This window comes from Lissotriton vulgaris, chromosome 6 (assembly GCF_964263255.1).
Source record: "Lissotriton vulgaris chromosome 6, aLisVul1.2, whole genome shotgun sequence".
Lineage (NCBI taxonomy): Eukaryota > Metazoa > Chordata > Amphibia > Caudata > Salamandridae > Lissotriton > Lissotriton vulgaris.
The window spans coordinates 51,999,217-52,025,831 of NC_141694.1; the positions used below are offsets into that span (position 1 = coordinate 51,999,217).

General features: G+C 47.0%; 1 protein-coding gene across 1 annotated transcript in view; it reads right to left on the reverse strand.

Moving 5' to 3' along the window:
* CMTR1 (cap methyltransferase 1) overlaps positions 1-26,615 on the reverse strand; it is a 1,053,443-nt gene that overhangs the window by 70,556 nt on the left and 956,272 nt on the right. Inside the window, exon 22 of the mRNA XM_086925906.1 lies at positions 15-127. Coding sequence (XP_086782032.1) covers positions 15-127 — 113 coding nt within the window. The remainder of the gene's footprint in view (positions 1-14; positions 128-26,615) is intronic.

A 26,615-nucleotide genomic window follows, 5' to 3' on the forward strand; every position in this document is an offset into this window, starting at 1 on the left:
GATGGCTCTCCTACCATTCACAGTTTTAATTATGTAGAGTCCAGCCGGCACAAAGTGTCGGTCATCTCGACCAGTGTATGAGAGTCGTGGTATTCCTCCGGAGCTCTTAGTTAGTTTCATCTCTAACCTAAGGATAGAAGAGATCAAGTTGAAAATGAGGCTTTTACTTACTGTAGAAGCAATAATCAGTATTCACCAATGCCCAAATATGAAATGCTTCCCCCCTCCCCCCAAGATCAATACGACTTGAATATGAAACATCGTAAAGAGACAGTCCCTCTTTGATTCTAATTTCAAAGTTCTAACAAAGATCATTAGTCATATAATACAACTAAAGGATCTAAAGAAGGTGTGGCCACTTCCAAAGTAGGAAGACTGGAGTAACGGCCAAAAGCAAAATATATGTGCTCTTCTTAAATGTGGTTTCCTGTTTAATTTGAATGGAATAGAAAAGAACTAGAAATCACATTGAATACATTTCTTTCAGACGACAAACATCAACAAGTATAAAACGTCAAGATCACTTACACAAAACTAACGTAATGGTGGAATCCTTTCAATTAATTGGAATCGCGAGTAATTACTCTGGGTGCTCCTGTAAACAAAGCTTCAGGATGTCCAAAGAACAAGACATGGCTAGGTGAGATGGAGCCACTAGAAGGCAGCAGAACCAGTGATCTTCTAAGTTCTCTGTAGGACTGTCAGAATATGAGGAGTCAATGCAAAGGCGGTGAGCGCACTGTGAGAAAGTACCATCTTTCTTGCAATGGTATGCCCCCACTTTTTTCTGAACTGCTGATGTGACAAGTTTGATATCAAACTTCCCAGCACATTAAACCCACACTGATGCCAGTGTGGGATCTAATGTAAAATGCACCACAGAGGGCATCTTAGAGATGCCCCCTGAAACCTAACCTACAATCCACGTCTGGTCTGAGTGGCTGCCCAGGCTGCCACACAGCAGACATGTTGCTGAACCCCTGGGTGGAGAGTCCCAGCTCTCCTGGGTCTGCAACAATGCACATACTGGGCGAGGTGCTAGGTCTCCTCCCCCAGGATGGGCAGGGGGAAGCTTTAAAGGCATGCCGCCTTTGTGAGCTTCTCCAGGCCACTTGCTGTACTCAGCAACTGGCCCCCACCAGTTCTAACCCCCACTCTGGCAGGAAGACTGGCGGGAAACCATACGCCAGGAAGGGGGGTGTGCCAGCCTGTGCCAACCTCACCCCTCAGGTGGGAGAGGCGAGGTGAAGCACGACCCCGGGCTCCGGCCATCTTGAAGATGGAGAGCCCTGCCCAATCACAGCTAGGGTCCTGCCCCCCCTCCCACAGGAGAGGAGCAGGCTAGGGGGTGTACCCACCCCAGGACAGGGACCTATTGGACCCTGCCCTTGCCCTACCTGTAACGCCCCTAAACTTAGTATTTAGGGGCACCCTGAACCTTCTTTCCTCAGATCCCAACAAGAAAAGAAGAAGATCAAGAAGAAGAAGACCCGCTGTACAGCTGCTAACAACAGGACGACACTAACTGACTTGGCCCCAGCCCTACCGGCCTGTCGATCCTGGAACCTGCTCCTGCTTAATAACTGCGACTCCGGCTGACAGCAACCTTGGGACACCCGGGGGAGCTGCCTGCCTTGACCCTCTTAAAGATGGGACTCCCACAAGCAGAGGCTCTGCTTCAACAACCATACCCCTGGTGCCAGCCAGGAAGCACAAGACCAACACACTCTGCACCCGCCAAGCCCGGTCCATGCCCGAGTGATCCAACACCACGAGGAAGTCCCCCCGGCGACTAGGACCTGAAATCCAGTGCCCAAAGATCCTCCTCGACGAACCAGACGAAGTCTGCAGCCTCAGAACCAGGGACCCCTCCAATCGCAACCAGCTGAGGGTAAGATTTCACGACGCCCAAAGACACTCTCCTGCACCCGGCGCCCTGCGGCTCCCTTTGGGGTACCCACCTCTTCTCCAAGATCCCAACTTACCTCTTGAAGTGGTGGTCGCACCTGAAGAATCACCGTCCCCGAGTCTGCAGCCTTTGTTCCCTTTTGACCTTTTCCATTGAATAACAGTGAGTGCCCGACGGCTCAAACGCACCCTGAAGGACTGGGTTAATTTAAGACCCAGCGGTGCCAGGGATAACACCTGAAACCTTCGTGGGTTACCTGTTCCGGCGTACAAATAACAGAGACACGGGACACTTCCTTCGGCGTCAAAGATTCGAGGTTTATTTACTGCAGGGAACACAGAAGTCACGTGAAGTACATAACATGTAGGTTCGCGGAGCCTGATTCAAATTGTATCTGTGGATCGCTCCTTTTATACAGTTTCTGAGCATAGGATAACATGGTACACAAAGAATTACAACCTGGTTCCCATCGTAAAGATCGTAAGGGGTCGCTTTCATGTATTCAGAGCCCGGAACATAATTACAGTAGCATTTGACAGTTCCCAACTGTAAAAGTACGTCTTTCCACCATTAGTACATTCCTTTCGGCAGTAAACGAAGCAGGGAAGAAACAGAAACAGGTGCAGAGGAAGACGAGGACAGTAACAGATCGAAAAGGGTGTAAAAGGGGTGGTATCAGGAAACACGAGTTGCAGGCATCAAAGGGGACGTGCCTAATGAATGCACAACTGAGACAATAGACCGGCACGGCAAGATGAGCCTCGAGCGGGGCCATCTGCCTTACAGTGTCATCCCACTCATCATAAAGACACCTTCAAAGGAACACGTGTCTTCCGCAAGAGCTTGGGAATCCCAGGGTTGCAAAGCGGACAGCGTTCGTTCGCTGGCTACTTGAGCGCAAGAAACAAAATGGATGCCGTACCTAAAATGGAACCCGTGGGTTCAGATGAAGAAACCCACGAAACAAACGAACGGTTTAGGCTAGCACAGCGAAAACGCATACACCCACTAAACTCGTCATTTGCGGTTCATAGATACTAGACTCGACCATATTCGTGCGAGTCGAAAACACCACTTACAATCGTCACGGAACCTCAGACGCTCCTTTTGCCCTCATGTAGGCAAGCACTAGTCGGAATCATAATCGATCTCGATATTCATCAGACCATCCAGATGCTGCTGCAACATAATTCTATCCATCAATGCTTCCTTGGTAACAGGTGGCCGTCTTATACACGTTGTAGCACAGAGGCCACATAAGGCGGGACCACACTGCACACAAAGACAGCACGTGAACAGGAATGCTACAACAACCCCAATGATCATCAGAATCTTCCAACCCCAAGTCGACATTAGGCCCCAAAACCATCCTAGTAGCGTCCAATCTCCTACGTCCACGTGTATGGACTCAGATCTTATGCAACTTCGAGATGGCCTGATAGACAGTCGGAGCGTTGTCTGGAATGAAAATACAACAGCTCGAATGGATCACCTTACATACTCCACCTCGATCTGCTAAGACAACGTCTAAAACCATACGGTTCTGTAACGTCATAAGCCTATCTGCCTGAAGCTCTGCTGTGATGTTACCAAGGGCACTGGCAGTGATATTAGCAGTCGATTCCACCACTCGAGTCAACTGTCTCAGGTTCCTACTATTGACCATCGGTCCTCAAAACGGAAAGAAACCCTTGAAAAAGTCTCCTGCCTCTTGACCGGCAGTGTCCTCTTTGCTAATCACGTCCCTCACAACTCTAGTCTTGTGGTAATCTGCTGCAACTGTGAAGGTTGGTGGCAACAAGTTTGCAATATAACAGGTGCCCACGAAGTCCAGGGGCAACCATGTATATGCACGGTCGTAACAGACAAAGTACGTACCCTTGGCAGTCAGGAGAACAGGGGAGGAGAGCATTGGTAAAACATATGTTTCAGAGCAAGCACTCTCTCCAAGGTGAGCTCTCGGGCTTCGGCCACAGCCTTTCAGACAGAAATTACCAAGGTGGGGTACGATCCATATTGGAGATGAACTTCTAAGCTGTTTATCGCCCACGAGCGCACTATACTCAACCTCACTCAGATCCCTATAGGCTCGCACCTCTTCATCTGGGATAAGCGATGGATCATAGATATCCCTATCTAAGTCAGCTATCGCTATTGCCACCGACTTATGGTACGGACCGGGCCCAAAGTGGGGAGAACGTGGCTCTCAATTGGGGTAAGAATCTAGTGCGCTTCGAAACATTGATTGGAATGCTCGAGCTGAACCCTGGGAGCTGTAAGGAAGAACCAAGTACGGAATTCCCTTATCGGTGGTATGTGGCATTAACCCACACACCCAACAGTTGGTAGTGTTTACAACTAACTGATGCTGATGGAGGAGCTGAACAAAGGAATTGTTCATGAATTCCGCACGTCTAGCCTGCTCGTGTTGCGGTAAGATGTGGAAAGAATGAGGAGAAACAGTAGAGGTAGGTTTAGATTCAGTAGAAGGGGTAGGTGAGGCAGTAGGCAACAATGATTGTATCGTGTAATACACCCCACCCACCAATAACAAAGAGACAGTTAGGAATAAAAGGAACGCCTGAAACATGAAGCATTTTGTATAGGCAATTCTACGCAATTCAAATCTTTGAGCCTGAGCCTTTTCCGAATCCGACAGCTTTGAGAAAGCCATCCTCTAAAACCGTCCGCAACGTTTTTGACGCACTTCGTTCTGTGTAGCAATAGTCAATCCCCAGGAGTTCCTAGGAACCGACGGTCTTCGACCTAGTGTCAAGACCTACTAACCAGAAGGAAGTACCCGTGCGGCCCTACGGCCCACCCGGATGTAAGGTATCTTTAATTAACAGTTTGTACAAAATGTCCTAGCTGTGGAAGTAAAACATATATATGGAAAAAGGCTCAAATTTACGAAATTACAATTTATACGAGTGTGTTCAGACTGAATAGTGGCAATGGGGTAACGTAGATGTCAGGGGAGTAAGCAAAAATATTTATTAGTCTTTAGTACTGGATCGAAGAAAATATCGGCTTCTCCCAGGACGTGTCTGTTCGTCAAACAGTTGATCCGAGGATGAGACAGAGTTCTGTTGATCAATCAATTGTTCAGTTCCTGAGTTTTGTGGTGACAAATGTTCAACAATGTCGTTCTGCTGCACTGAGGTATCTCCGACAGGCTGAGCGTCGCTGAAAGGAACAAAGGTCGGCACAGTTTCGCTTTCAGACGAGGCGATGCCCTTCCTCACCCACGAGTCTGCTGGTAAAGGTATAGGTACCTTTTTGGTATGGGTGGCATGCACCCAGTTCTTGCGTCCTTCCAAACGAACAGCATTCCTCGTGGCAAGGAGCACTTGGTAGGGTCCAGTAAAACGAGGCTCAAGGTTGCGCTTTCTGGCGAAGTTCCTTGTGACCACCCAGTCTCCGGGCTGGAGCTGGTGGCCTGGACCCTCCGTCTGCGTCGGCAGTGCTTCAAAGACCTGTTGGTGAATTAACCTCAGTTTAATAGTCAGATCATGAAGATAATCGATCAACATAGGGTACTCAAGATCAGAGAACACACTGGGTCTAGGGACCCCCCAAACATTGGCAGGGCGGCCGAACACAATCTCATAGGGACTGAGCCCTACTCGGGAGTGTACAGTCGCCCTTGTTGACAGAAGAGTTAAGGGTAAAGCGTCAGGCCACGAGAGACCAGTCGTAGCCTGAATCTTTGCTAACTTTAATTTAAAGGTGCCATTATAACCTTCAACCAAACCTGCTGACTGGGGATGATTGGCGCTGTGGAATTTTTGTGCAATTCCAAGGCCCTTACACACACTCTTCATCACACTCCCTACAAACTCACTTCCGTTATCAGACCATACAATCCGTGGCATTCCATACCGAGGAAAGTATTCCTTCAGTAGGATCTTTGCAGTGGACAGGGCAGTGTTGTCTTTGAGAGGGTAGGCTTCAATCCATCGGGAGAATGCGCAAACCACTACTAAAACGTATTTTAGGTTATTGCATCGCTCCATATGGATGAAGTCTAGTTGTATTACTTCAAAGGGACATGAAGGGGGAGCCAAATGGCCAGGAGGTGTAGGAGTTCCCTTACCAGGATTGTACATCATACATATCATGCAATTCTTAACCAATCTCTCAGCACACTTAGTAATACCATCATTCTTCCATACAGGGGACAACAACTTACAAATACCTTTCGCACTAATATGTGCCAAGCCGTGTGCCATCGTCACAACAGCTAGCACATACGCATCCGGCAACATCCACCTCTTATTCTCCGACAAATCAATCCAGCATCCATTTGCATCCAACTTTCCCGTACTCTCTTTCCACTTCGTCTTTTCAGATTCAGTGGCCTCGTTTTGAATCGCTTTCACACTCTCGATAGTGTCCTCACACATACCAGTCTCTGTAGGCCACCTAACCGAACTCGTCACATACATTCCAGTGCTAAGGTTCCTGGCAGTCTCCTTAGCAACTTCATCAGCGAACGCATTGCCACGACCAACATCATCCGTCACCTTACGGTGTGCACTACATTTAATAATCGCCACCTGCTCGGGCAATGTAAGTGCATCCAAAAGATCATTCACAAGCTGTCCATGCTGAATCTTCGTACCATGCGACGTCATGAAACCTCTCTCTCTCCACAAACGTCCAAAACTGTGCGCGACACCAAAAGCATACTGACTGTCAGTAAACACATTCACCCGCTTCCCTTTCGACAAAACACACGCTCTTGTCAAATCAATCAGCTCTGCCGCCTGTGCAGAGTTCTGATTCAATCTCGCAGTCTCCACAACCGTACTCAAAGTTACCACAGCATACGCAGTCGTCACATCACCATTCGGCAACTTAAAACACGAACCATCCACATACAAGGTACCATCGGGATTTTCCAATGGAGTATTTTTCAAATCAACGCGACCTTTTGTTTCCTCCTCGGTTCGTAAGTAGCAGTCATGAGGTGCTACTTCGTCTGATTCCATACTGATTGGCAACACAGTCGCCGGGTTCAGGACATTGCAGCGTTTTATTTGAATGTGACTTGCCAAGAGCGTCAACTCATAACCAGACAATCTTGCACTCGTCAGGTGTTGAGTTTTCGTACGATTCAAGAGAGTGTCAACTGCATGTGGAACCATCACCGTAAGCATATTATCCATGACCAATCCTGCAGATTGTCGGATGGACACCGCAGCTGCCGCTGTTGCTCTCAAACAACTCGGCAATGCTCTAGCTACTGGGTCCAAGGTCGAGGAAAAATATGCACATGGACGCTGCTTATCGCCGAATTGTTGCGTCAAAACACTCAACGCACAACCTTCCCTATCTTGAACGTATAGTGTAAACGGCTTACTGTAGTCAGGAGTACCTAACACAGGGGCCGAACACAACGCATCACGCAGTTCAGAAAAACTGTTCTGACATTCTTCCGTCCATGGTAAAGGAGTTGGAACATCCTTGCACGTAAGGGCTACCAATGGTTTCGCTAGCAATGAAAAATTTGGAATCCATTGCCTGCAGTATGACGTGATACCTAAAAAGGCACGCACATCTCTCTGAGTTGTTGGCCCAGTCATTCGAGCAATCGCTGCAATTCTCTCTGGGGTCAACCTTCTTCCCTCCTTTGACAATAAGTGACCTAGATAGGTTACTTCTTGACAACAATGTTGCAGTTTGGAAGGTGACACCTTGTGATGTAAGTCACAGAGATGCTGCAACAACGATACTGTAGCAGTTTTGCAAATGTCCTGAGTGTCCGCAGCCACCAATAAGTCGTCGACATATTGGATCAAGGCCGCACCAGCCGGCAACACAAACGCGTCAAGTTGGCCTTTCAAGGCTTGACTATATATCGATGGACTCTCACAGTAGCCCTGAGGAGCGCGTTTAAACCTAAAGCTGCGGCCACCTAGAGAGAAACCGAAAAGGTCCCTGCTCTCCTCAGCAATCGGAATGCTAAAGAAAGCATTCTTCAGATCGATCACTGAGAACCAGGACGCAGATGCTGGAATCAGAGTCAGTAGAGCCGTGATGTCAGGCACCACAGGGAACTGAGGAATCACAATTTTATTCACTTCCCGTAAATCGATAACAAAACGATGAACAGGAGGCTTAGATGGATCAGTGCGTTTCAAAATGGGCAGCACAGGACTATTACACACGTTTCCCCGAGTCTCCTCGATAACATCTTTATCAATCAAGTCATGGATGATTGCTAACAGCGCTCGCTCACCGTCAAGGGAGATACGATACTGGGGAATACGTGGCAATCGCACATTAGATTTCAAGTGAACAACATAAGGACAGATATCAAGCAGGCCCACATCATTGGGACCTGTTGCCCACAAAGATGCAGGAAGAGAACTCAATTCCGGTGGAAGCTTATCAAGAGACAAATACATGGGAGAGATGACTTTCTCACCTAAAGTAAGCTTCACTCCCGCAGGAGAACAATACAAAGTCGCATATAGTCGTTTCAGCAAATCCAAGCCCAAAAGATTTTCACCACAACCAGTAGTCAAAATCAAGGGAGCTTTCAGCTCACGTGGCCCAATTGTAAGGGGCAACGGACGAGAAACCGGATTGCTAACGGGGGGCGCCTGAGAATCCAACGGAAACATTTGTTAAGCCAGACAAAGGTGCGCCAGGGAGTTTCGAATGCATGATGGAACTTTTCGCTGCACCAGTGTCCAACAGAAAAGGTTCAACTACGCCCGAGGTGGCAACTGCGACGTAAGGCCCTCTCTGATCAACCGGAACTGATACTACTCCCTCTCCTTGTCTATGGCTGTCCTAGTAATTACCGTCGTCGGCATCCTGATCGACGTAATAATCATCCACATTGTACTGAGCGGATCTGCCTTGCGACGATCCACGCTGATCAAAACAATTATTAGAATCAGAAGAATTGTTGGAACGATCATTTTGAACCCCACGACCTCTACCACGCGAAGCCTGCTGAGGACCACTACGACCTCCTCTAGATGAGTTTCCACTATTGCGATCACGCAAAACTGGACAATCGAATTTCAAATGACCCTCTCCCCTACAATAGGCACACTGATTGTACCCCAACATGGACCTCTGCGAAGAGGAATCATTTCGCGATTGCGACCTATTCGACTGAAACTGCGATCGATTCCGCTGTTGCGAATGATTCTGATTCGAACGTGGAGGATACGCCTGTTGCAACAACACTTTAGTTTTGAGTTCTTTTGTCTTTTTATCTGCTCGATCATTTTCTTCTTTCTCTCTATTCTCATAATATTGGGCCGTAGCCAATATCTGATCAGAAGTGGAAACAGCCCACGCACTCTCGGAATTCCTTAATTTGTTGCTTAAGTCCGGCAACAAGTTCGACACGAACTTGTCCACGAACAATCTCTGACCTCCCTCAGTGCCCATATCCTGACCACTGTGATCGATAAATGCCTCCTCAAATCTCGTAAAGAAATCGGAGACACTCTCATCCTTCTTTTGTTTGCAAGCGGACAATTTGTCCCAATTCACCTTCATAGCTGGCATAAGCGTCTTCATGAGAGTAATTATTCTCTGAGGGAGATTAGCAATCAACTGTTTGGGCTTAGCCCCACCAACTTGCAAGGCATCCGCAGCAAGAAGTGCAGCCCAGTCACCACCTAATTCGTTTGCATGATCTTGCTGACGAATCTTCGCCCATACTGGTTGCGGTACTACGTTACCGATCAGCATATCGATATCGGCAAGATTCATTATCGTAGCATCCACTAGCTGCGACAATTCCTTATAGTACCCTGCAGGATTTTTGCGAGGATCAGGTAGCGATTGTTTTACTTGCAAAACTTCTGACCGTTTCCATGGAAGATGTATCCACACTCTCTGGAAATGTGGCAAGATCGGTGGAGCAGCACCAGGGTTACCTGGCATCCACACTGGTGGAACTTCGCGCATGGGATACTGACCAGGCGCTGGTAGTGGTCCCTCAATGTCTTCTAAAAACAATGCCCGAGGCATTATAGAAGGACGAAAAGACAACAACTGCTCAACAGCACGTCGAACATTGGTACCCACCAACATTCCGCTCGCAAACTGAAGCTGAAGATTAGTCAAAGCAGTCAATACATCGTCAGATGCATCAGCCGATATTAGGTCACGTAAAAGCTTGCACATTTCCTCAAATACGAACCTCTGTGTCGGTACGTTGAATTGAGAAAACGTATCAAGCACCGCACGTGGAGTATTTCTAAGGGGGTATTTCATCCAACCCATCGCCATGTTATACAGCGAGTCACGTTCTTCACTACCAGGAAGCTGACTCCGTCTTTGAGGACCATCCGAACCAGCGGACTCAAGAATAGGTCCAAGAGAATTAAAGAAGTTAGCGGTAACAGAGGGGGTACGACGTCGAACAGATGGAGAAGAAGAGTAACTCAACGGGGTAACAAGAGAAGCGTCAGGTACAGAAGAGACAGCAGGAGTAACCAGAACAGTAGGAGCAGCGGAAACAGGAGTATGGGGAAGTACAAGCGGAGGAGCAGTAGGGACGGAAGCAGGAAGAGGAGCAGGAACGGGTTGAAGTACGGGGACAGGTTGTGGAACAGGAACGGGAGCAGGTGGAGGAACAGGGACAGGGGGAACCACTGGAGCTACAATACCCTGTGCGTACGGAGGTGGTGACTTCAAGAGATAGGACAACAAGGGGTCCTCTACTGATTCCTCCTTCTTATCTGTACCCGTCGGTAAAGCGGGGTAACACTTATCTATAGTCATACGCTGCAATCTATCGAAAACTTCCTTTTCCTCCTTATCTCGCTGGAACTGCTCTGCGTTTCTTACCGTTGTAACAATACCTTCTCTCTTATTACGTTTAATCTGCTTGATTTCTCTTTGCTTGGCTTCTTTGCGCCACAACCGAAAGGAATCAAACATGGCCGGCCTTGCTTTTCTTTGGAACAATTTAGCTTCAAGATTATTTATTTATTTTATTATTTAGAAGTTTTCTATAGCGCTAACAAGACCCGAAGGTAGCAGAGCGCTTTACAGTAAAAGGAATGAAAAGGTGGACAAAAAGACTAGTAACAAATAAAGGTGATCATCAAATGACAATTAGGGGAGAGGAGAAGTTCGTACAGTAGGACTTCTTGGCAATAGGATACAGAGTTCTCACATAGTTCTGGGGATGGATGTTGATCCTAGTTACCCAGGACCTAGGGAACGGATGAGGAACAAGGATTTGAGTTGGCTCTTGAATTCCGCATAGGACGGTATGGTTCTGATATGCGGGGGGATAGAGTTCCATATTTTGGGGGCATTTCCTGAGAAGGAGCAGTCCGCAGTTTTCTTCTTTCTGGTTTTTGGTAGGATGAGCAGCAGGGAGTTAGAGCTTCTCAAGATTCTACTTTGGCCAGCTTTTGTGAGTTTGTTTGCCAGGTATTCTGGTTTTCCGGTGTGGAGGGCCTTGTGGGTTAGGCAGGCCGTTCTAAAGGTGCTACGCATATCCACCGGGAGCCATTCAAGTTCTTTGAGTGCAGGGGAGATGTGGTCGGATTTTTTGCATCCTGTGATCATTCTTGCTGCCGCATGCAATGTTGTTTTTAATGGAGCCAGGTGTGATTTGGGGATGCCTGTTAGGATTGAGTTCCCATAGTCCAATCTAGATAGAACTAGAGATTGCGTGGCTAGTTTGAGGTCCTTGTTGGGAATGAAAGGTTTGATTTTGTTCAGAAGTCTGAGGTTAAAGAATGCGCTTTTTGCCGAGTTTTTAATGTGGTTTGTCAAGGTTAGTTTGGGGTCTAAGGTGAAGCCCAGAGATTTTACGGAATCAGCTAGTGTGAGAGAACCTTTAAGAGCATCGATCGACTTCAGCCACTCGATGATTTGAGGGTTGTCTTCTTTGTTTGAGATGAGAAGAGTTTCGGTCTTGTCGGGATTGAGTTTCAGGTGATTCTTTGTCAGCCAATCTTGAACATCATTTAAGACGGCATTTACTCGGTGGATGTCGTTAATTGAAGAGGTTTCCAGGTAGATCTGTGTGTCATCCGCGTAGAGGTGGAAGTGAATATTGGCATTCCTGAGTAGTTTGGCGAGCGGTTCCATATAGATGTTGAAGAGCTGGGGAGAAAGTACTGATCCTTGGGGGACACCCCTGTTGACTTGCTGGGATTCGGAGGTGAAGTTCTTAATTTTTATTATTTACGAGCGGTTGTGTAGAAAGGAGGAAAACCAATCGAGAACTACCTCGCCGAGGCCAGCTCTTACTTGCAGAGTCTTGATGAGGAGCTTATGGTCCACCGTGTCGAAAGCTGCGGATAAATCAAGGAGTATGAGGAGGCAGCATTTGTCAGCGTCAAGGGAACCGTGAATGTCGTCTATGATGTTCAGCATCGCGGTTTCTGTGCTGCGGCCTTGTCTGAAGCCGGATTGGAGGGGGTCTAGGAGATTGATGTTATCCAGATGATGAGTCAATTGCAGGAGAACGCATCGTTCCAGTGTTTTGGCAAGTAGAGGGAGGTTAGATATCGGTCTGAAATTGTTCAAGTCAGTAGAGTCAAGACCGGGTTTTTTCAGCAAAGGGGTGACTTGTCCCATTCTTAGACAGTCGGGGACCACTCCGCTTTGTAGGGAGCTGTTTATGATTTTGCCCCAGATAGGTGCTAAGGTGAGCTTCATTTTTTTGATTAGTGAAGGAGGAATGGGGTCTGAGATGTGAGCTGATGGTTTGGAGGTCGAGATCAACGAGATTATCTCAGTTTCCTGCACGTGGCGAAAGCTTAGCCAACGGAGGGGGGAGGAGCCGGATGGTAGGGACTGTGGGATGGCCGCGTTGTACTTCGGGAGGTGTGAGTTGTTGATGTCTAGAGATAATTCGATTTTTAAGACTTTATCGTTGAAGAAGGTGGCAAAGTTATCGCATAGTTCTTTGGACTCCTGCAGGGGTGAGGGCAGAGGCTTGGATGTTTGACGTCTGATAATGTTGTAGAGCTCCTTAGGTCTGTTTTTGGAATTGGCTAGTGCCTCTCGGAAGAAGCTGGATTTCTTGTTTTTGATGTGGTTGTTGTATTTCCTGCGTGCTGTTTTTAGTTGTAAGCGAAGGATGGCTGTTGGGTTGTTTCTCCACTTTCTTTCTTTGGCTCTCAAGGATCTTCTTTCTGCGTTGAGGTCCGCATTGAACCAGGTTCTAGAAGGGGTGGCATGGCTTCTTTTGAGCTTTAGTGGAGCTAGATTATCGAGAATGGAGACTAGCTCGGAGTTGTAGTGGTCGATGAGATCATTGGTCGAGAGGTGCAAAGAGTTGTCTGGGAGAAGTGAGCTTAGTTGACCTTCTAGAATGTCTTGGGGTACTTGGGAGAGGTTTCTTGACCATTTGGGGGGGTCTTGGGGAGGTTTGAGCGGGATGATGGGGTGATTGATGTGAAATAGGATCATATGATGATCTGACCAGTCAACAGGTAGTATGTGGTTGACCGTGATTGAGTTCTTTTGTGCGATGATGGCGTCCAGTGTGGCTCCTTTGTAGTGCGTCTCTTCAGTGCAATGTTGAGTAAGGTTGTTGTCGGCGAGGAGGCTGGATAGCGATTTGATTAGAGGGTTGTGGATTTCGTTCCATCGGAGATTCAGGTCACCAAGAATTATGTTGTTGGAATCACCGAGAGCGACTTGTGCAATCAGGTTGGATAGTTGATCTCCAAACTCGTTGTTTCTGCCCGGGGGGTGATAGAGTAGATGACACAGTAGAGAGTCGTTATCCAAAATCGGGGTCTCAAAACTACCATGAGGTGGCCAACTAAGGACACCGTCTTTTTTAGTATAACAAACCCAACACTCATTGAATGTAATTGGACCCAAACCATGTCTACTGTACAGCTCATAAGTTGGAGTTCCAACCGGAGGTATCGGACACGAGTCCTCCAGTCGGGAATCCGCACCACAACTTCTGAAGCAACTGAACAAAGTACTACGGCCGGGCATCGTGCACACTAACCGAGTTTCACAAACATCAAGGGTTACGGGATTACACTATATCCCTGCAATGAGCAAAAACCCTCGGTTTTTGGCGACTGCAGACGTCAAATATCACAACAAAGAACAAAGTACTAAGAACCACAAATGCAATGGAACCATGCAACAACTAAGCACCCACAACAAAGGACTCTGGGAGCGACCCACAAATACTTAACTCAAAGATCGATGGCGTCACCAGGAAGGCCCGTCTATCGTCTCGCTGTACCAAGGTCTACGGCAGGCGCCAAAACAGGTCTACAGTAAGGGCAGCAGTCCGTCGCAGCCGTCAGGAGGCGGGAATCTTCGCGGGAAAAGTCGTCGGGCCACTTGTTTCGACAACAGGATCGATGAAGCGGGGTGCACCTTCCCTCGGAGATTTCACACGAAGTTCCTCACGATCGTCGGTCTTTGGACCGGTACCACTGATGCAGACCCACGTTGGGTGCCAACTGAAGGACTGGGTTAATTTAAGACCCAGCGGTGCCAGGGATAACACCTGAAACCTTCGTGGGTTACCTGTTCCGGCGTACAAATAACAGAGACAAGGGACACTTCCTTCGGCGTCAAAGATTCGAGGTTTATTTACTGCAGGGAACACAGAAGTCACTTGAAGTACATAACATGTAGGTTCGCGGAGCCTGATTCAAATTGTATCTGTGGATCGCTCCTTTTATACAGTTTCTGAGCATAGGATAACATGGTACACAAAGAATTACAACCTGGTTCCCATCGTTAAGATCGTAAGGGGTCGCTTTCATGTATTCAGAGCCCGGAACATAATTACAGTAGCATTTGGCAGTTCCCAACTGTAAAAGTACGTCTTTCCACCATTAGTACATTCCTTTCGGCAGTCAACGAAGCAGGGAAGAAACAGAAACAGGTGCAGAGGAAGACGAGGACAGTAACAGATCGAAAAGGGTGTAAAAGGGGTGGTATCAGGAAACACGAGTTGCAGGCATCAAAGGGGACGTGCCTAATGAATGCACAACTGAAACAATAGACCGGCACGGCAAGATGAGCCTCGAGCGGGGCCATCTGCCTAACAGTGTCATCCCCCTCATCATAAAGACACCTTCAAAGGAACACGTGTCTTCCGCAAGAGCTTGGGAATCCCAGGGTCGCGAAGCGGACAGCGTCCGTTCGCTGGCTACTTGAGGGCAAGAAACAAAATGGATGCCGTACCTAAAATGGAACCCGTGGGTTCAGATGAAGAAACCCACGAAACAAACGAACGGTTTAGGCTAGCACAGCGAAAACGCGTACACCCACTAAACTCGTCATTTGCGGTTCACAGATACTAGACTCGACCATATTCGTGCGAGTCGAAAACACCACTTACAATCGTCACGGAACCTCAACCCTGCACCCAGCCGCCCGAGTGCCTCTGGCCGTGCACCCTGTGTCCTATCCTAATTCCCCCTTTGCCCTGAGCAAGTGACCAGGAGCCCAGCTCCCACAGCCGCGTGGCCTGCTAGCCAGCAGCCACCAACCGAAGGCCCCCTGCCTCTCATTGGATAACATTGGGCCTAACTACCTCTGCACCGGCTGCCCCTGTGCCGCTGAGGGTGTACCAACTGTACTTACCTGACCCTGGGGGACCCCTGAGTCTATGCCCAGAACCTTAACTTCACCAGTCGAGTACTCACCTGGAAACCGATAGCTCACTTACATGTCATAGGATAACATTGACTGGTTTGACTCGAAAAATCTTCTAAGTGTGAAGTTTAGAAACACTAAAATATTCCTATAAAATCAGCCGAATACGAATTCCGAAGTACTCACCTGTGATCAGGAGAGAAGCCAGTACTGTACCTTGTAGCCCTGTACTGAACCGCAAAAGTAATCCTAACCGGGTGTACTAGTAACCTGAATTTTCTACATAAGAATCCATTGTCTGCTTTTCTGTGAAATTTCTTCTGTCTACTTTTGAAAACTTGAAATATTCCTTAAAAATCGTACCAACTACTGAAACTTAATTACTTACCTGTCTTAAGTAGAGATCCCAGTGCTGGCCCTAGGAGCCCAGTACTGAATTACAAAAGTAACGAGTACATACTTTACCTGTATCCTGAATTTTCTCCCATTGGATAACATTGCTACATTTTCACTGAAAAGTTTGAACTTTTAAAATACATTTTTATTCCTTAAAAATCATTGCAATAACCAAAACGTTTTTACAAACTGTTTTCAGCTTAGACCCCAGGACTGAATCTAGGATCCAGTCCGGAAATTACAAAAGTAATCTACAAAGAAGTCAACTGTATTTGTGTAGAAAAACCCGTTGAGTTCAATGCTAAATTGTGTTTAGAACTGTGTCGCCTACTGCAACCCCTGTACCTATTGTATTTACCAAGTCATTACCTTTCTGCAAAGTAATTACCGGAGATCACTCATTATTGAGAAAAGTATACTTTTTATACCTGTTGGTTCTAAAAAATAAAGCAACTATATCTTTTGATATAAAAACAATTGGCCTGGAGTTCAGTCCTTGGGTGTGTAAAACCTTCTGCTGACTGAGTGTGTACAACAAATGCTTTACACTGTCCTCTGGTACTGCCTTACTGCTCGACCAAGCTACCACTTTTGAGAGTAAGGTCAGCCCACACTACTACTTACAGCAGTGGAATAAAGTCATTAAGCTAGAAAGTTGTTCCACATTTTAGCAGTGCTGGCCGTTTGCCTTTGGCTATCACAGGGGTTTGAGGTGCACACACTCACTTTTTCACTTTCAATGTAGATGAGTGGACAGATAGGTTGTTCATCGTTTTTTGCACGGCACCTATATTTGTTGGGTATTTACTATTTCTTTGTTTTTCTTTGTTCTTCATTCACAACAAAGAGAGAGTGAACAATGATGAGAAGCTGGTAAACTGGCAATCGCCTGTCAGGAACCCCCTCGGGTGTTGCTACCGTGAGGCACTCTCTTTTTGCTCACTTTATTTTTCACAATTGAAAGTGGGTTTAGACCTGGGCAAAAACCTTTTATGTAAACACACCATGACTCGATAGATTAGTGTTAAGCAACACATCTGGGGCAGCAGTACAATTGACCGTTTAACTCTGCCACTGGCCGTACATGAATTGGTGTTAGGTGGGGGAGGCCTTGATTGTTGAATATAGTACTAAAAGGCTGCCAGGAGTTTGGGAAATATCAACTGGGGCAGAAGTGGTCTGGGAAAGGCACACCAACCTCTCCACTGAGAGGGCCCACACTTTTGTTGTCTTGAGACCAGGAGATAGGTTTCTCAGAGTATTGCTTCTTTCAGACTCCCAAAGATACTTTACAGAGCAGGGCTGCCACAAGGACACAGATAAATTCATTCGTGAGCTGGTGTCCAGGTGGAGAATGCTTCAAGTGTCTGCACACAAACAGAGAAGTACCGCTTGGTCAAGTGCAATTCTTCATTCTCCTTGGTACAAACATTTGGACTAGTGTTCAGATTCATCAACAGGAAAACATAATGAGAGGACAGTCTCTGATGACCTTCCGGAGGATCCTGGAGAAATGTCACACAAAACAGACGGAATAGTAACAGCCCAGGGAACACATTCAGCGGCAGGGGTTCTAGATTTAGAAGCAGGACCCAAAATGCCATGACCAGTTAATGAGCCATCCCAAAGGAGAAACCTCTTTGACCTTCTGCTTGGCACTCAAGGCATCCATAAATGAGCCCAACCTTAGAATGCAGATCAACATTTGGTGAACCCCAATTTTGGGTCGGAGGGGAACAAAGCACATTGATTCAACTAATGTTCCAGCTGATCCTAGTCAGAAGGGTCAGAGGTATCAAAGCTGCTGTCCCAGAATCCGACCCCCACCCCAACTTCCAATGGAGGGCACCACCTCCAAGCTACTGAATCATGAGTGAAAATGACTGTCTATTCAGAATATGGTGCAGGAAAGAGGAGAAGCCAATGTCAAAACAGCCATCTGTTCCAGGAGGCTTTATGTGCCTTATTTGAGCCTTAACATGCAGGAAAAGGTTATTCGATACTGTGGAAAACTGTTGTGCATCAATCCTTCCAAGAGTAACTCGTACCACTCAAACCATTTACATATGTAGGAAATGAGGATGACCGCTGCAAAGGAATATTCCTTCACATTGTGCCTCTTTATCACTCTAAAAGAAAGGAATACTGATTTCAAATCCAAACAAACATTTGCAATGCAATAGGTCTCGCATTTGCGAGAGTTTGAGCTATTGGCATTGTAAATGACAATGCCTTTTATTTATGTGTTTTGAAAAACTCGCAAGTGGTGCATAAATACGCACTTTGTACTTATAGTCCTTGCTTAGGGGAAGCAAGACTGGTAGTAAAGCAGGCGCAGTTACTGCCAGCCTTGCTTCTTGTAAGCAACGACAAATGCGAGGCCTAGTGTATTGCAAACGCTTGTTTATGTCCCATTCAGAAATGCAATAAAAGCCTCGAAAGCATGAGGATTGAGAAAAACCCACCCCCTTGTGCTCTGCTGCAGAATTTGTGGAAAGTATGGAAGGGTACTGGTGTTTCTTGTGGCACCCCATAGAAAAACGCCTATGGCTTCCTCTGTGAAGCAGCAGGAGAGGCTGAGAAACAGTTTACAAATTAAGTCCTAGAAAATAATACATAAACTACTGACCTGATTGGAGTTAAAACAGTGTTTATGAACTACTGCTGTCCTTTTGTAGCCATTGGGTTAAGCAACTGTTATTGCTGCAACAGAGTCCATTACCACAATGCAATTTATACAGGGAAATAAATTGAAGAACTGACAGCCTGCCTGCAGAGAGTGCCCAACTATGTTGGCCTCTTTTAAGGAAGTTAACAGAACTTGTAACATTCCTTTCATGAGCCAAGAAACTCGTTTGAACAGGAACGGTTCGTGTGGTGTGTGTCGACTCTGCTAATCAGCCTCAATGGACAATGGGAATGAGACAGACAGTCGATCAGTACAATGAAAGTGCCATGCCTAAATTCTGACCTACAGCTGCAATATAAATAGGATTGATTTCATAAGTAGTTTTATGGATATATTTATGAGCCAATGCAACAAGAAGGGGGAATTAGACCTTGAGCATATATAAGTCTGCAATTAATTTTACATGACGTGAAAGTGTAGAATAGCCAAGAAGGTAAAAGGCGAGCTTGTAGTTATTCTAAAACTAACTGGAACCGACCCAGGTCGCCGACTAGATTTAGTGAGAGTGACTCAACGGGACTCTCAAAGCACCCCTGCACTTTCAAACCAAGATGCGTTGGAACATGCACTGTGGATTACCAATACCCGTTTATCTCAAAAGCCTCTGAATACACGCAACCGGACTTTTTATTTGCTCTCGCTCTCCCAACGCCCTAGATCTTAGAGTGGCATTTCACAAACAATTAAGTGGTACTGGCTGCATGCTAACTCTATTCTCGATCCGCTGAAAGTAAAAAGCCTGGAGTTAAAGAGAGGATATGCTCACAGCATTTCTTCAGAAGTACGTCTGACATGTTAAAGCGAAACTTACTGGATTTGACCAGGGTTGTTTAGGAGTGTATATGAAGGGCTCTCAGCAGGCAAAAGTGACGTGTTTTTATTGGTAACAGTGTCTTGCAGATCGGGGCGCTGTGTAGGCAGACCTAAAAAGAGTATCTCAGAGTTTCCATAACTAATAACCTCCTCACTTTCATTGATAACAATGCATTTGAAACAACTGTCTACAAAGCCATGGATAATTATATTGCATTTGATGATGTAATAACTGGATGCGTTTCAAGTACGTATACAGGCGGATTATTAAACGCCACAAGTCGGCGATCAGCCACATTTTAAGGACTTCACTATCATTTCTACTCAAAAGGGTATGGCAACATTTTAAGTTTAGAACTCTACATGCGCATTTGCATTTTCCGAGTTTGTCTTAAATATGCGGCTCCCTAATTAGGACACAGAGAGTAAAAGAAGGAACACAAAAGCCAGCGTGTGGAAGGCAGAAGACGATGCACTCGCAGCGTGTACTGAATTTACAGCTCTGAGGGGCGGCAGCCAGCCCCCGCCAACAGAGGCCCTGTGTTTAGGATCATTAAAATGTAAACAGTGTCAGGTGCGAGACACGTGGCACTGACCCGTCCCCATAATGAGAAGCGATACAGAGTTTGCTAATTTAGATGAAGCCGTGAACAGTGCACCTACCTTAGAAGTGCGAGCCGAGTCAAAGAAATAAAGGCCTGCTGGGCTGGAGGAATGCCGCGGGAGCAGCGAGGCAGACACATCGGACCCGCGGATGCGGTGATCGACTCCCGCCGGGACGATGTATAACTAACTGTTCTAGACCAGTTTACGCCGAAGAAGCAGTTTTGCCGGCGGGGCGAAACCAGGAAGTCAGGCATCCTTGCCCGTGACATGGGCGGGGCCTGTGACGCGGCCAGTGATGCTCGTTGTTGCAGGGCTACCATCATGGAGGGAGAGCCCCGCGGTAGCGTGAAAATCCAGAGAAGTGCCCCGCGCGTGGAGATGCGCCGGAAAAGAGCACGATGAGTGGAGGGGGGGGGTCTGTGTGCGCGCGCGTGTGTGTGCGCGTGAGCCCCGTGAGTGGTGGGGGAGGGGGGTGCGTGCATGTGTGTGTGTGCCTGCCTGCCTGTGTGTATGCCTGGGGTGCCAGGGGGGTGAGTGTGTGCGCGTGGGAATGTGTGTGCGCATGCGTGACTTTGCCTGTGTGTGATTGCGAGAGCATGTGAATGGCAGGCAGGGGATGTGCACGGCGACGTGCGCGCCCTCGAGGGCAAATCGGACCGCAGAGGTTTGTGCATGGACACTGTCTCACATTCCCCCAAACACGTCAACATAAGTTGTCGAGCAGACAAAGCATGCTTCGCATGCTTTTTAGGTTTGCTCGACCTAAAAATGGCATGCCCATAAGATGGTAAATTCCAGAACGAACATTACTTGAATGCCACACCTGAAATCAGAGTCCCTGTACTAAGCCTGTGATGTTTCTTGATTAAATCTGACATCAACTGTGAGATATGGCTGAGCATAATCTGCAAAGCAGACACAGAAACTAACAGATGAGGACAAATGAAACAAGCATTTGCAATGCAATAGGTCTCGCATGTACACGAGTTTGAGCTATTGGAATTATAATTGACAATGCATTTTATTTATGTTTTGGCTTTTAAAACATAAATAAAATGCATTGTCATTTACAATGTCAATAGCTTAAACTCACACAAATGCGAAAACTATTGCATTGCAAACGCTTTTTTAAAATCTTTTTCAGCAGATGTGCCCTTGACTATAGATTGAACGGTTTTCTTGGAAAGTTGAGCTTTTTCTGACCACTTCAGCAGAAATAACCGGAAGGACTGTCGTCCCTCTTAACAGCAATCATCTGACGTTAGAGTGCCTCCGTGTACAGGACTGTATAGCCTCTTGCACGAAAGGCGTCAGGCGTATTTATTTCGAAAAGTGTTTTCATAAAAAACAGTTGCAGGCGCACAAGCAGAATGAAATGTAAATACTGTGTTGAAAAAAGGAAAACGGCAAGAAAACAAATACTGCTTGGACCCAGTCTTTTTTGTCATCTAGTAAAAGTGGCTAGGGCACCGTGTTGTGCATTCTGGGAAAAATATTTGGAATGCAATAAGCCTTGCATTTAAATGCGAGACCTATGGCATTGGATTCGAAGTGGCCATCAATGTCCTGGCTGCTTTAAAAGTGAAAGTGCAACCTTTAACAAAAACTACTGGGTTCGGGCTCCCAACAGCACTGCTTGCCACAAGCAATATAAACAACAAGTGAAATTGCATGTGCTGCCAATCTTTTTGCTTACTTATTCAAGATAGAACACCTGACCTTTAAACAAATGTTCCTGACACCAAAAATGTCTATTTCACTTTTATTTTATTTTGAAAAAAGGGGGATTATTTTTTATTATTAGAATATCCACAGATTTTTTGAAATAGTTTTTAGGCAAAATGTATGACCTTCTGTACAATATACAACTCTTATTTATACAAACACAACAATACTTTTTCAATAGAAGTCTTTTTCAAAACTTTATAGACAACATATACTACAATAACACTCAGTCATACTCCTCACAAACCACACTATTTACATATCAACAGACAATACAACAAAAGAACATATAAATTCTATCTACAATGTAATCACTTGATTTACAATGAAGCCTTAGAACTTAATCTTGTATTTACAAAGTTGTTTAGAAAGTAAATATTATCCAATTCTTGGTTTTTAAAGGCTTGAAAGGTCTACGCGTTTCGAACTCATATGAGTGAATGAGTTCTCATCAGGACCAAGGTCTGTGAAAAGAGAATGGGGAAACTTATTGGTATTCTATTAGAGATTTAAAGTAACACCTACTACCCCTATTGCTCACTCCTATCTCTTACCTCTTAGTCACTTAGAAACCAGCATCACAACTGTGGGTAGTCTGGACACCCAGCTCTCTGTCATGGAAAAATAATTGTGTCCCATCAGTGACTCTCAAAATCATGAACACATTGCATCACATTCAAACTCCAGTCACTTTCATGCTTACATGGTTCAGGAGGGGCCAGGCTTGCTGACGACTCTGGGCGCTCGAGCTGTTTATAGATATACCAATAAGTTTCCCCATTCTCTTTTCACAGACCTTGGTCCTGATGAGAACTCATTCACTCATATGAGTTCGAAACGCGTAGACCTTTCAAGCCTTTAAAAACCAAGAATTGGATAATATTTACTTTCTAAACAGCTTTGTAAATACAAGATTAAGTTCTAAGGCTTCATTGTAATCTAGAGATAGATGCTGTCTGTTTTGTAGATATGCTGCTATGGCAGCAAGATGCAGTCTAATAGACGTGTATGCTAAGTTACATTTTCGAAGATGTAATAAGTATTCTATGATGTGTTGAATAGACACGTCTAGAGGATTAATATTTTTTTGGGACAATATATTACAAAGCGTTTCCACTTGGCTGCATAGCATACACTAGTGGTTGGACATCTAGCCTCTTTTATGACGTTCATGTAGTCAGGCGGAATGTTTAGATATCGGAATTCTAGGATTTCATGAGCCAGATCGCAAGGTTGAGCTCAGCTGGGTCCGGGTGTCTGATCTCTCCACGGTTCTGGGTTAATAGGCGTGGAGATAGGTATAGCTTTTGGTGCGGTACTACAGACAGTTGTAGCAGTGTGGTGTACCACGGTTGTCTGGCCCATGTTGGAACAACTAGAATGAGAGTTCGAGAATTCTGCTGTAGTTCGCCTACTACTAGTGACATGAGTGGTAGAGGCGGAAAAGCGTACGCAAATTTGCCTGACCAGATCATCCATATCGCATTGCCTTTGGACAGTGGGCATAGATATCTGGCGGCGAAGCTTGGGCATTTGGCGTTTTCGTGGGTAGCAGAGGTCTATCTGAGGTTGTCCCCACATCTGAAAGAATGGTTGAATAACTTGCGGATGAAGTTCCCACTTGTGGCTGTGTTGTGTTTGACGACTTAACAGATCTGCTATGGTATTTTGTACTCCTGGGACATGCTGGGCTAAAAGGAATATGTTTTGAGGTATAGCCCACCGCCATATGTTCTGTGCTAGCTGAGAGAGTTGCAGGGAGTGTGTTCCGCCCTGTTTCTGTATGTAATAAATGGCTGTCATGTTGTCTGTGCGGACTAACACAGCCTTGTTTGATACTATCTTTTGGAAGGCTTTCAATGCTAGGAATATGGCTAGTAACTCCAGATGATTGATATGGAGTAACTTTTGTTGTGGTGTCCACCTGCCTTGCATGGTGTGTTGCAATAGGTGGGCTCCCCAGCCGGAGAGCGATGTGTCCACTGTCAAGACGATCTGAGAAACAGGCTCTAAGAACGGTCGCCCTTTGGAAAGGTTTTTGGTGTTCCACCACTGCAGAGAGCGATAAGTCCGACTGTCCACCAACACTAGGTCTGTTAATTGACCCTGAGCCTGGTTCCATTGGCGTGCTAAGCACTCTTGGAGAGGACGAATTTAAAGTCTTGCATGGGGCACTATGAAAATGCAAGAGGCCATCATCCCTATGAGCTGCATGAACACTCGTGCTGGAAGGGAGTGTTGTGGCTGAAACTTTGTGAGAAGAGCTTGCATGCTAGCTATCCTTACCGGAGTGGGATAAGCTAGCGCTGTCGAGGTGTTTATTGTGGCACCGAGGTATTGTTGTACTTTGGATGGTTGAAGATGGGACTTGGTGTGGTTTATTGTGAACCCCAAGTTGTGAAGCAGTGGGATAGTGGCATGAGTGTGTTATACACACTGGTTGTAGGAGCTGGCTTTTATGAGCCAGTCGACCAGGTATCGGAAGACGTGGATGTGCTGCCTTCGTAAATGTGCTGCCACTACTGCTAGGCACTTGGTGAATACCCTTGGTGCTGCTGTGACTCCGAATGGGAGTACTTTGAATTGATAGTGCTGTCCGTCTATTACAAATCTGAGATACTTCCTGTGAGCGTTGAGAATGGGAATGTGGAAGTATGCATCCTTGAGATCTAGAGTAGCAAGGAAGTCGTTTTGTAACAGAAGAGGAAGGACTTGTTGAAGTGTGACCATGTGAAAATGGTCTGACTGTATATATGTTTAGAGGTCTGAGGTTTAGAATAGGCCTTAGAGAGCCGTCCTTCTTTGCGATAAGAAAGTATAGGGAGTATACTCCCTTATTTTGTTGGTGCAGAGGAAGAAAACAAGTTACTTACCTGTAACTTTGGTTCCCCAGTATTGGTAACTTTCATAGATTCCTATGCTTTGTATCATTACCTCCTCGTTAGTCTTCCTCGCCACATGACTTAAATAGTGAGCTTCAGCTCCACACCAGAACCCTCCAAAGCAAAAAGTCAGCCTCGCATCCCTTCCCAAGATGGCCGACCCATTATCACCTGACCTCTATAAGAGGCGGGCCGGCCCAACCCATCAGTCTGTTTTTTTAGTTCTGCGCTGCAGATTCTCCTGAGCGTCTTACAGGTAAGTTGGGGTGTGGTCCTGCTCTGGTAGGTCCCACAACCCCGGGGAAGAGGCCCTGCTTGAGCGGGCTCCTGTTCTAGGTTCTCCCCCGCCTTGTCGCCTCACACTGCCCCCTTGCCTTTGCTGCCCTGCTCTAGCGGGCTGTGTTTGCGGGCTCTGGCAGCCCTGCGCTAACGGGCTCACCTGTTTGGTCTTCTCTGACCTGGTGGGTGTGTGGGCGGCTCCTGGATCACCCTGGGCTCGCGTCCATTCTGTCTGCTGTGTCCGGGTGTTGGTGCGCTGCTGTGCTGGGATTGTGTTACGGAGTGGGCATTTCCATTGCCGGATGCCGCGCACGTTGTGGCGTGCATAGGGTGCCACACGCTACTGCCTCCGTGCGATCCCACATTCGGCGTTCCCCGGCTGCTCTGCGCTGGCTGGGCTCGCCTCATGTTTTGTTTCCCATGTTGGCCCCGTGTAGCGTTGGCCGCCGCTCCTGATGTCCCGAATTCCTCCTGGAGTGGACTTTGGTGTGCTTGCGATGCCGGTGGGCTGTCGTGTGTCCGCTGGTCATGGGGTGATCGGATGCGGTGTAGCTGGATCCTCTCCTGTTGCTGCGGCCTACGGGTCGTCTTCGGTAGGTGCCCGAAACACTATTTTTGAGCGCTGCTCGCGGAGCCTGCAATTCTTGTTGTGCGACCTGCTTCTGTTCACTGTTGTGTTCTTCCCGTTGCGGTGTCTTACTCTTGCGCATGCGCTCTTCCTTCACTGAGCCCTGCTGGTGGGGTTACTGACTCTCGTTTTTTCTCGGAGTCTCCTGGAGTTGCCGTGGGTTGGCCCCAGAGCCTCCTCAAGGTTTATTTATTTATTTAGTATTTTATAGAGCGCACAGCTACCTCCGACGGAGGTGTCCCGGCGCTGAAGACCTTATCTCAGAGGGGGGAAGGGGGAAGGAATGAGAGTTTAGATCTGGGAGAAGAACCAGGTCTTTAATTTTTTTCGGAAAAGGGGTTCTGAGGTGGCGAATCTTAACTCTGTGGGTAACTGGTTCCAGAGTTTAGAGGTGACAACGGCGAAGGCCCTTCCACCCGTACGTGTGAGACGAAAACGGGGGGCTCTGATGTCGCTTTTTCTGGGCTCCGATTACTGCATAGGGTATGTGTGTGCCTTGCGGTTTCTTTTGTTGGATGTGGCGCTACTCCTGGGGTCCTGGTTGGGTGGCCGCCTCGCATCTTCCTGTGGCCTGCTTCGCGTCGCATTATGTGATTGGGCTTGTGTGTTTTTTTACTCTGGTCTCGCGTGTGCTAGGTGTTCACCTCCTGCTTGTGCTCTGCTTTGTGGGTGCTGTGGGATGGGGGGTCCTCTGCTTCCTCCTTTGGTTGCTTTGGTTCCCTGGTTATTTGTCTGGGTGTGGCGCGGTGTCCTCGAGTTCTTGTTTGCCGCTCCTGCTGTCTCACTATTTGTGATTCTTGGCGCTGCATTTGGGCTTTCCCGGTGTTTGTTCACTCTTCCTTTTCTGCCAGCGAGGGCTCATTTGGGGGGTGCTTCTCGCAGTCTGTTGGAGCTGTGTGCTGGTGGCTCAGTGGTCTATTGCTTCCACTGCAGGGGCCTGTATTCAGCCTCGCGGTCACGGGCTCTGCTCCTGGCGGGTTCTCTCTGCCTTTCATCCTTCTGGGGTCGATGTAGTGTATACCTTTGGGTTTGTTTGCAATGTTCGTCTGTTTTTCGGCGCTTTGCAAATGCACGGGCCTGGGTTCGAGTCCCGCTTGTGCT